Below are 12121 nucleotides of genomic sequence, written 5' to 3'. Positions count from 1 at the left end.
ATTGTATAGTATCTGTGTCGTGACCATCATATTCTGCCTGAGTGGTAAGACTCAGGTTCGGTGCTAATCTAGCCTCATTTATTTTGTGTTTGATGTCTGCCCGTGGTAAAGATTTTTGTTCTAATAGGAGGTCATTCACTACCTTTTTAATGTTGTGTCACTATGCTGTCTCTGGGTCGTTTGTGTCTTGCTGCCATTTGAAGCATGGATTCTGTTTTACCTAAGGCCATCTTCACAGAAGATGGTGGATGAGGCGGAGGGAGGTGAGGTAGGACGAGGATAAAGGGAAGAGGAGAGAGGAGTTAAAAAAAGGTATAAAAAGAGGTGCCAGCTCAGTACTTCAGACCTAATATGCCTAAGGCATAGCAAAGAGAAAATCTCAAAGCACCCCAGTAGCACAACAAAATGATTTAAAGCGGAGAGGAAAAAAATTAAAAATAAATTGCCAAAAGGGGACGGCTCTATGTGGGGAGGAGGTTAAGCACAAAAGGGATCAAAGACTCCCTATCCCTCCAAAACCCAATTGAAAATAGATTTAAAAAGAGAAAAACAAAACTATAGCAAGTAGACAGCCAGGTAATGTATACTCTACCAGTGTAGTCACTCAGAAAATGGGCAGAGCAACATGACCCTTAAACAAATATATAGTAACATCGTACCACCAAACTGCTAGACAAGGATTACTTTTCAGCTGCAAATCATGCATTTTGGTTCAAAAATGGCCAAACTTAAACGCCTAGGCAGGGACACCCAATAGCTGGCTATCTGGAGAAGACTGCCAGATAAAGCAGGAAAATAAGGGGAATACTAGAGGAGCAGGGATGGGGGCCAAGGTAAAGGGAAAAGGACAGCAAGAACAAATCCAGGCAGCACCTCCAGAAACCAGCTCCTGGAACACACAGTAAATTAGATATCATCACAGCACAGTGGTAAAACAGTAACCAGAAACCAGCTCCTGGAACACACAGTAAATTAGATATCATCACAGCACAATGGTAAAACAGTATAAGGCTTGAACAAGTGCTAACCCACAGCCCCAATTATGCAAGCCCAACAAACTAAAGGCAATTTCTCTACTGCAAAACGAAAATAGACCCGCTAAGCAAAAATCATACCCCCATTCTCACCACGGGTTGACAGGTCAGACCAAACATGAGTGAGACACCACAGCATGAAAAAAAAACCCATAGGAGCACATAAGTCAGTTTATTTCCTCCCTAGCAGAGGGACACTGCCTGGTACACATAGATTCATGCTGAGTAAATTTTTCTGGCAGGATTCGCAGAAGTTTTTGGCACCCCGGCAGGTGAACAGGGTGTAGTTCAAAGGAGCAAGCAGGGGAGACAAGAGACGGGGGGGCAGAACAGTCCCTTGGGCAGTTCTGAATCGGATGTGTGGGAGAGTCTGTGGTGTTCTTCCCATGTTATAAGTGACAGAGTCTACTGTGCAGGACCAAATGCAGGATACTGATGAGCCAGGCTAGTAATCCATTAAGTCTCTGGAGCATCCATCGGGACCAGGGCACAAGCCTCTCTCCTCTGTCTTGTTGTGCGGCAGGTGGGCGCCCGAGCAGCAGCACAGGGATCATGGCCAGGCAGCGGGTGCAACCAGTCCAGTATTGGAATCGGTTTATGTCATGGAATGAGAAGAGGTCTAGTAGGTCTGTGTGGCATCTGAACTGGAAACAGGAGCCTCCTTTACAGATGGTTAGCTGCAGGGGGAAGCCCTACCTGTAAGTAAGCTCCGTTGGCGCAGCTTCTCCAGCAACAGTTTTAGCATTGCTCTTCTTAGTAGGGTGGCTCTGGAGACATCAGGCAGCATAGTGACCCTGGCTCCATCTAAATCAAGGGGCCCCTTTGTCCATGCATTGCCAAGGATTGGTCCTTCTGTCTGTAGCGATGCAGATGGCAGATCACATCTTTCAGATGATCAGGATCAGCTGGTTTAGGACCCAGCGCCCATTGCACTCTGCACAGACCCTCCTCTTCTTCCACTGACTCCAAAATAGGTCCAGATAAGAGTCAGGCTGCACATGCGTATTGTTAAGGGAAAAGAGTGCTGCGCTAGAATTTTGATATTGCAGAGTGGCAGTGGCAGTGGCAGTGGCAGAATTGTGTTGGGATCAGGAAGGATCACAACAATATTTTTGGGATCAACCCCGCTCCCTGATTGACCGCTGGCTCTACCTTTCAAAAAGCAGATGAGAGACAGAGCCACCCATGTCTGCCTTTCACCTGCCTGGGTGCTTCATTGTGAGTGCTGGAAGGGTTGAGCAGTAATTGAGGCTCTCCACTCAGAGGAGACCAAGAACTAATCAGCAGTAGGGATGAGCCAAACACTCCCCGATTCGGTTTGCAGCAGAACATGCGAACAGGCAAAAAATTTGTTAGAACATGCGAACACTGTTAAAGTCTATGGGACACGAACATGAATAATCAAAAGTGCTAATTTTAAAGGCTTATATGCAAGTTACTGTCATAAAAAGTCTTTGGGGACCTCGGTCCTGCCCCATTGGACATGTATCAATGCAGAAAAGTTTTAAAAACTGCCATTTTTTCAGGAGCAGTGATTTTAATAATGCTTAAAGTGAAACAATAAAAGTAGGGCTGTTACCGATTCAAATTTTTGTGTTTAATTCATCGATTTTATTTAATCGATTAATCGACTCATTTCGGCTAATTATAACGCACATACAGATCCAACTACTTTTAGTTGATTTAGCACCGTTGTTATTGCCAAAGCCAGACATAGCGGGGCATGGCTAGGATGTCACACGTCATAAACTCGGCCTCACCGTGTCCATAATCTCAGCCTTACCATGCCCATAATTGCAGCCTCTCCATGCCCATAATTGCAGCCTCACCATGCCCATAATTGCAGCCTCACTGTGCCCATAATTGCAGCCTCACAGTGTCCATAATCACAGACTTACCATACCCATAATGCAGTCTCACCGTGCCCATAATCTCAGACTTACCGTGCCCACAATCGCAGCCCCACAGCTTGGCCCAAAGTTCCCCCAGGGCAGGCAGCCTATCGATATAAAAATTTTGATCAATCAAAAAAATTAACAATTAATCGAAGAATTAATCGTTAATTTCTGCAGCCCTAAATAAAAGTGAAATATTCCTTAAATTTCGTACCTGGGGGGTGTCTTTAGTATGCCTGCAAAGTGGCACATGTTTCCCATGTTTACAACAGTCCCTGCACAAAATGACATTTCTAAAGAAAAAAGTAATTTAAGGCTACTCGCGGCTATAATGAATTGTCGGTCCCGGCAATACACATAAAAGTCCTTGAAAAAAAAGGCATCTGATTCCCCCACAGTCCATTACCAGGCCATTTGGGGCTGGTATGAATATTAAGGGGAACCAAAATGTAAAGAAAAATGGTGTGGGGGTCCCCCCAAAAATCCATACCAGACCCTTATCTGAGCATGCAATCAGGCAGGCCGCAGGAAAAGAGGGGGGGGGCAAGAGAGTGCCCCCCTCCTGAACAGTACCAGAAACAGAAAAGGTGACTGGCAGTAACAGTGCTAATTTTGTGCCACATCCAAAAATAACAGAGCAAAGAGACAAGGTTTTTTTCCTCTTTAACTGGACTTTTTAGGCAACATATATTCAACAATATCAAAAAAAGCATTAAAATAAATGATATTTATTCAAATTTAACATCATAAAATTGATATGCTTATGAAACAATGACTAGCTGAATACAGTCAGCAAATATCACCATATAGACCACATATGATAGAGTCTCCTTACCACTGACACGTTTCGAGATTCCTTCTTCAAGGGTGCAGAGATAAGGAGGAATTCATCTACAGCATAAAATATGCAATCAGTAAAGTTTTATATATAACATTCATTTTCAAAGTTTCATTCATCAAACATTAAAAATTGAAGTAAAAAAATGCATATGACAGGTATGCCAATGGGGCCATCAACTCAAGGTAGACAAGGCAGGCAAGGAGAAAGAAATATGCTGTAGTAATAGAAGTTGAAAGTTGAAGTTTAAGCTAGCATGGAGCGCCGCTCAAGTCCGCCGTCAAAACAGACAGGTGGGCCTGAACGGTCCGTCAGTGTGAAAGGGGCCTTAGAGCTAAAGTGGGGCAGCTGAAGCATTACACAGATGCTGCGGTGTTGGTGTGAGTATGGATGTTGTGTTTTTTTTTTTTTAAAGCCCACACTTCTCCTTTAATGAAATGCCCACGTATGTACACAAATAAAAGCCTATAGATTTTATTAGTTTTTATTTAAATAAAACAAGTTTGGGTTTTCAAATCAGGAAGAAACAGAATCTTTGATTTGCTATGACTTCTTTTTTACATCTCAATACAGGAACTAAGAGATTTTTTTCTTCAATGGGACAAAGGCAAATGAAGTTACCTAGTGAGTTCTAACCAATGTCTAATCATTCCAAAACAGGAAAGAAAATGTTTGGCCTAGGATATCCTTGAAGGGGATATTTTATAATGGAGAACAGATATTGTTATGGCTTTTCCATTTTACTTGGTTGTACTAATCCATACTACAGCCCACCTGTTAATAAAAACGGGGGTGTTCTCCCTGCTTAATGCAGTAGTGTGATTGGCGGAAAGCCAGCCATGTGACTTTGACAAGTTTTTTTTGTAAACGCCTCATTTAATGGAGGGGAAGGTGTATAATAACAGGATTAGTAAAGTTCATTATGCTAAAGAAGGACTGAAGAATAATAATCTGATGCTATACTCTTATAGGGATCATTGATCTAAGCAGGTGCTCCAACATGGCCCACTACATACGGTACATACTCCATTTTTGGGCTACTTTTATCTTTCTGATTGAAATGACATGACAGGTAAACAGATTGTATGCAATATAAGCCTGGGAGGAGTTAAAATGACCTGACAGTTAAACTCCTCAGCAGTTCAGTGAGACAAACTCAGAAGAGTATTTTGTACCATATGAAGTAGGTTGTGTAGGAGGGTTTGCCTTAATAGCAACTGTATAATATGTAAATAAGTTACTATTCAAGAGCCTTTGCAGTCTGTCTTAGTTCCTTGTCAACTTTATTTCACAGGTCCAATATGCAGCTCAGAATGAGAGGCATACACATAAGATAACTGTGTATGGTAATGTTACTCATGCAAACATCAACAGCCTAAAGCCTTTTACCAACTACTCAGTCACAGTTCATGTTCTCAACGGTAAAGGTGAAGGCTCAGAAAGTGAGAGAAAGACCATCAGAACGGAAGAAGGAGGTGAGTTCACACAGATACAGGTAGAAGTATAGCTCAAATCTAACCCCCATGTATATATCCTATTGATCCTCCACCTTCTCGATTTTACTTGGTTGTATTAATGCATACTCAGCCCACCTGTTAATAAAAAGTGGAGTTCGCCCTGCAGTGTAATTGGTAGAGAGCCAGTCGTGTGACTTTGACAAGTTTTTTTGTAAACTCCTCATTCAAAAGGGGGAAAGACTTGCATGATTAGTAAAAGTAATCCAATTTGTGAAGCATGTGATTAAGTTTGGCTGTAAATCTAAACCTGCAGAGATACAGACTAATTTATTTTTAAATTCAAGGTCTGCTCTCATTATAAGTCCACTGTATCCCCACCCACAAACAGTGGAGTTCAAAGCTGGTTATACACCTATGGTATTTTCTCAAACAAATTAAATTCTAAGTCTGAATGTGATTTTTGTTTAGAAAAAAATCAATCATACTTATTATAATGTCCATGTATATCCTGAAATCAAACATAGGATTTAAAACTTGGCAATTAATACATTTTTTTTTCAGGGTTTTCATCCAAAATGTATTGAGTCACAATTGTTCTATCGAATACTGTGACAAACGATCTTTCCTGCCTGCTATACCAGCAGGTGTATGTGTGCTTACAGTATCTATGAATTTATACATTTGTAATATCACAGTGCTGCACTGAGAATATTTTTTATGGTTATTGTGTCATATTGTGACACTGTATTTTGATTTGGTTATTCAATTATTTATTTATATATTGATAATAGTTGGGAATTCATTCTAAAAACAAGTTAGCTCTAATGATTACTGTTGAGTAGTGTAAAACTCGTAGGTTCATTGATGCTGAGAAGTATGGTCATCGTTATGACCATGAGTGATGTGGCTGAGAGCACTCTGTCCTTGTCTGTTTACAAAATGTCTTGTACCCTTTAAAGAATACAAGGTGTTCTGTGATGGACAATGGGAGAGGAGGATCGGGTTAATTAGAAGATCTCCCTTGTCCATTCACAAACACCTTTTATTCTGTAAAAAGAATAAAGGACATTGTGTGAATGGTAAAGGGGAGGGAAACTGGAGGGTAAAATACTGGATCTCTTTACTGTATGATAGAAATTGCAATTACAGTTCTGTACTTTCCAACACTAGTTAGAAGTTTTACACTATACACCAGTGATCAAGAACTAGGATTATCATCTTTAGAGCTAACTTGTTTATACAAAGCACATTTCAAAAATATTTTTTTCCTGGAGATTCACTTTAAGATTAATGTGTACTGAATATAGTAGTTGTAGAATAAGCAAGAGGGAATATAAAAGGTAAGTTAATCTTTTTTGCAAAAATAAACCAGAGCCCCCTTTCTTAGCCCACTATACTCATGAACTCACTCATCTCTGTTGCCCCCTTCCCCTCCCCCACTGATCAGAACATACCTCCACCAATGGCTACGGCCCCCAGCTCTGTCTACGCCTGGCTGTTAAAAGTTTAGTGCCGGGCTGCTTGTGTCAAATGTCAGTGGTAATCAGCCCATGTAGAACGCCAACCTGGGGTGTCTAAAATCCGGCACACACTACTATTTTTTTTTTCATTCAACCGAGTGGGCTGAACAAAAAAAAGCTGAAGCTCAGGTCTGAGCCACTGTACTAACTATGCAATGTTAGTACAGCGATCTCCCCTGCTGTTCTCCTGTGTTCTGACAGGGGGGTGACCTCCCTGTAATTTGCTGGATGTCTTGAAGACCTGAAAGACATAAAAGAAAATGCATATAATGCAATAACAATAACTCTTAATTTAAGGTTTCAAGATATGTCAACTAAAGTTCAAGACACTTTCTTCTTGAAATCACAGGTAGGATTCAGCAGCATAGGCAAACAAGTTCATTCTCCAAAGGGTAAGAGCAGAATAAGTTCAGTGAGAGGTCTTATGAAAGTCTTTACAGTCCCTTGTCTTGAAACCTTCACCTCCACTTTACGTACTTTACCATCATTACTAGGAACTCTCTTTACAATTAGAACCATGGGGGGGGCCATTCAATCCTTTCAGCTTGCTGGTCCTTAAGCAGAACACGATCTCCAACTTGTATGTTTAGCCGTTGCCATTTTCTACGTCCTTGCAGAGTAGAAAGATACTCCATCTTCCAACGATTCCAGAAGCAGTTGGCGAGGTGTTGTACTCGTTTCCACTGGTCACAGCACAGATTTCCCACTTTAAAGTTTCCAGGTGGAACAGGAACAGACCCAAGCTTCTGGGTAAGAAGAGTAGCTGGGGTAAGGATAGTTGGAGTCTCTGCATCTTTGTCAGGTTCTAGAAGAATGAATTCATCAGCTGTGGTTTCTTCTAGATGATCCAGCAGGAATTCAGGCCCTGTTAATGAAGAAGAATTTGTAAAGACACTTGCAGACCCTGGCCTGGTGGCATGATCTTCAGGGTTAATGTCATATGGAACATAATGCCATTGTTCAGGTTTAGATGATTTCCTGATTCTCTCTACACGGTTGCTGACATAGACATAGAAATGTTTAGTCTGGTTGTATATGTAGCCCAGAACAATTTTGCTGTCTGTGTAGAATCTGACGTCATCTATGTGTCTAGTTCACGCAGTATGAAATCTGCTATTTCTACAGCTAGCCCAGTCCCACAAAGTTCAAGCCTGGGAATCGTGTGTTCAGGCTTGGGTGCTAACTTAGCTTTCCCAAACAGAAACCCTATGTGGGCTTGATTCAAAGAATCTCTTATCTTGAGGTAAGCGACAGCTGCTATGGCCTCAGTAGATGCATCTGAGAAGATGAGAAGCTCTTTCCTCTGACTTGTGGCAAGGGAGGGAGAAGTATAGCAGCGTGGTATGTGGATTCCATCTAAGGCATGTAGAGATTGTTTCCAGGACTCCCACTTTGAAAGCTGGTTTATTGGTTAGTGGAGAATCTCAATCTTTAATAAACTCTGAGAACTGTCTAAGTAAGGATTTACCTTGTATGGGGATGGGAGCTACGAATCCCAATGGATCGTATAGGCTCTTCACTACTGACAGAACACCACATTTGGTAAATGGTTTGTCTGCAAAGCTAACTTGAAAGCCGAAGGTGTCTTTTAATAAGTCCCACCGTAGGCCCAGACTTCTCTGTACAGGTGGTATGTCCATTCCCAGATTCAAGTCTTTAAACCCTGTGGCATGATCGGTTGAAAGGCTTTCATAACAGCAACACTATTTGAAGCAATCTTATGTAGTCTGAGGTTAGCCTCAGAAAGCATACCTTGTGTCCTTTGGAGCAGGTCTATGGCTTCTTTGTCTGTAGGTAAAGATTTAAGTCCATTGTTCACATAGAAGTCTCTCTCAACGCAAAATGCACCTGCAATATGCAAACTGCAACCGGCACAAGTGTGATTCAGGCCTAAGTAATGAAATACTTGCAGGCCTGGTCTGCGCAGGATGACAATCTAGAAGCCAGCTAAAAAAATTAGGAGCCAATTTTTTTTGAACTAACAAATCTTACGGGTGGCACATGTAACATGTTCCCAGAGGTGAACTTTCACAGCTAGAGTTGTTTTTTGTGTTTATTTGTACTTTTAAAAACCATTTGAGGTAATCTGAAGATTACATAAAACCCCCAAACATTATATATTTTCTGAAAGGAGACACCCTAGCAAATAAAATAGTGGTAGTTTAAAAGTTTTATGTCACACAATAATACCACATAAGTTTAGGAAACACAAAATTTCAGTAAAAAACACATTAAAATTGAATTTAACAGGGGCACAAAAACGCAATAAATTACCCAATTTTTTGGTAAAATATAAAATCTGAGGTTGTACCGGGTAAATAGATACCCAACATTTCAAACCTTAAACCACCTCAAGGTGATATGACGTCCTGCAATTTCAGTGAGGATATCTGAATGATGCCTGCAGCTACAGGCATCCTTCAGATATTGTTCTTTTCAGCCAGCGATTCTGTGCACTAAAAGAAAAATCTCTCCTGTGTGATTGGTGACCTGGAGAAGGAATCTGCCAGCACTCAAAGAGAATCATAGAGAAATCCAAGGGACAGATGGTCCCCGGCAATCTCTATGACTCTCGGACGCTTTGGCGCCACGTTATGACGTCACCTCCGGGCTGACAGAAGTAAACAATGCTGGGGACTCGTGATTTTTTTTTTCTGCCTAGAGGCATATGTAAACAACGTTCAAATCACACATTAGAACGTTAGAGTGAGAGCAATAATTCTAGCCCAAGACCTGTAACTCTAACCAGGTAACCTGTAAAAAAATGTAAAGCGCTGCTTGCAGAGATTTTTAAGGACCAAAGTTTGGTGCCATTCCATGAATGTACATAATTTTGAAGCATGACATGTTAGGTATCTATTTACCCAGCGTAACATCATCTTTCACACTATACAAAAAAATGTAACTAACTACTGTTTTTTTTTTTTATGCGTGAAACAAAAAAAAGCGCTTGAAAAATCGCTACGCAAAGACCTTGTGACATAAAAAGTTGCAATGACCGCCATTATATTGCCTAGGGTCTCTGCTAAAAAAAACATATATAATGTTTTGGGGTTCTGAAAATTTTCTAAAAAATAAATGATAATTTTTACATGTAGGAGCGAAGTGTCAGAAATGGCTTGGGTGCAAAGTGGTTAAAGATGTCAGTACCCTATATTTTCCATAGGCAATGCTTTAAAAGCCCCCTATACAGAAGATCATCAGTTTAGAAGGTGGTCTGGTACAAAAATGATTGCTCTTATTCCGACGCAATATGTAACATGTATCACAATCAACGTTCTCAGGTGTAGGCGCCCCACCGTGTGCGTTTACGTTTGTACATGCATATATGTAGGGGGCCTAAATTTTTGGGGGGTTATGTACTTGGGTGTAACTTTCATTTTTTACAATCATTTTTTTTTTACTTTTATTTGTAACATCTCGTCTCTGGTCAAGCCCCTGACTGATATTACCAGAAAGGACGGTAACCCACAGAGTTGGTCTCCGGAGTCTATTAAGGCCTTTAAGACTCTCAAGGATGCCTTGTTTCTGCTCCTGTGTTGGCACATCCTGATCCTATGTTGCCTTTTATCCTAGAAGTTGATGCTTCTGAGACTGGAGTTGGCGCCCTTCTGTCTCAACATCCTAACTCTGAGAGCGCTATGCATCCGTGTGGCTACTTTTCCAAGAAATTGTCACCTGCTGAGTGCAATTATGAGATTGGTGACAGAGAGCTGTTGGCGATCATTTTAGCCCTGAAAGAATGGAGACATCTCCTTGACGGTACCACTGTGCCTGTTCTTATTCTTACTGACCATAAGAATCTTACATTCTTGTCTGAGGCTAAGCGACTCTCTCCCAGAAGGGCGCAATGGGCTCTTTTCTTGTTGCAGTTTAATTACATTGTTTCATTCTTACCCGGTACCAAGAATGTAAGGGCTGATGCCTTGTCACGAAAATTTTCCTCCACTTCCAAGTCGGAGTCGGTTCCAGTTCCTATGATTCCTCCTGATCGTATCTTGGCTACGGTTCGCACCAGTCTTACTTCTCCTTTGGGTGACAAAATTCTTGCTGCTCAGGTCCATGCTCCTCCTGATAAACCTTGTGACCGCTGCTTTGTCCCAGAGAGTCTCCGTACTGCTGTGCTCCAGACTTACCATTCTCCCAAGGCAGCTGGCCATCCTGGGAAGAATCAACTCATTTGGGCCATTTCACAACAATTCTGGTGGCCTAGTCTATGGGCTGATGTTACTGCCTTCATAGCTGCCTGTCCCGTGTGTGCTCATAGTAAGACTCCACGACACCTTCCAGTGGGCCTGCTACAACCCATACCCAATGGAGAGAGGCCCTGGACTCATCTGTCTATGGATTTCATTGCGGAGTTGCCCAACTCCCAAGGCAACATTGTTATCCTTATGGTGGTTGACCGGTTCTCAAAGATGTGTCATTGTATTCCACTTAAGAAGTTGCCCACCTCTAAGGAACTGACTTCCATTTTTGGGATCTTTCGCTTACATGGGCTACCCAAGGTGATTGTCTCGGACAGGGGCAGTCAGTTTGTCTCCCTGTTCTGGTGAGCTTTTTGCGCACAGTTGGGAATCCAGCTTGCGTTCTCTTCAGCGTATCACCCGCAGTCTAATGGGGCCGCAGAGCGAGTCAATCAGTCCTTGAAGCAATTCCTACGTTGCTATATTTCTGACCATCATAACAACTGGTCTAACCTATTACCTTGGGCAGAGTTTGCTCACAACAGTGCCTTGAATTCTGCCTCCCATTTGTCTCCATTTATGGTGAATTATGGTTTCCAACCTTCCATGTTGCCTGACTTGTTTGTTCCGCAGTGTATTCGTTAGAAGAGCATCTCCGTGGTCTTCGTTCCACTTCGGTACAAGTCCAGGAGGCTTTGTGTCATGCTAATGATAGGTACAGACTCCATGCTGACTGCAGACGCCTGCCTGTGCCTTCCTGCCAGATTGGGTACAGGGTCTGGCTGTCATCTCGCAACCTCTGGCTTCGTGTTCCCTCATTGAAGTTTGCACCTCGGTTTATTGGGCCTTTCCGTATCCTTCGCAGGATTAACCCAGTGGCTTTCGCGTTGGATCTTCCTCCTAGTATGTGCATCTCAAATGTGTTTCATGTCTCCTTATTGAAACCGTTGGTCTGTAACCGATTTACCACCTCGGTGCCACGTCCTCACCCTATTCAGGTTGAGAACCATGAGGAGTATGAAGTACAATCCATTGTTGACTCCCGTAGGTTCCGTGGGTGCATACAGTACCTGGTGCATTGGAAGGGGTACGGTCCAGAGGAACGCTCCTGAGTTTCATCCTCTGACGTACATGCCCCTGTCCTCCTCCACGAGTTCCATAGACATTTTCCCCTCAAGACCGGTGGCCTT

General features: G+C 42.2%; 1 protein-coding gene across 6 annotated transcripts in view; it reads left to right on the top strand.

Annotated features, from left to right (window-relative positions):
* The window catches only part of L1CAM (L1 cell adhesion molecule), a 671411-nt gene that overhangs the window by 530967 nt on the left and 128323 nt on the right, over nucleotides 1-12121 (top strand). For all 6 annotated transcript variants that reach the window (XM_077478852.1, XM_077478851.1, XM_077478850.1 and 3 more), the window contains one exon: nucleotides 5062-5242. In XM_077478852.1, the coding sequence (XP_077334978.1) occupies nucleotides 5062-5242 (181 nt within the window). The remainder of the gene's footprint in view (nucleotides 1-5061; nucleotides 5243-12121) is intronic.

The sequence above is a fragment of the Lithobates pipiens genome, unplaced genomic scaffold (genome assembly GCF_037356315.1).
Source record: "Lithobates pipiens isolate NorthernLeopardFrog02 unplaced genomic scaffold, aLitPip1_a1.2 Scaffold_1, whole genome shotgun sequence".
Lineage (NCBI taxonomy): Eukaryota > Metazoa > Chordata > Amphibia > Anura > Ranidae > Lithobates > Lithobates pipiens.
The sequence above is the reverse complement of the archived record's forward strand: the minus strand, read 5'-3'. Positions and strand labels throughout refer to the sequence as shown.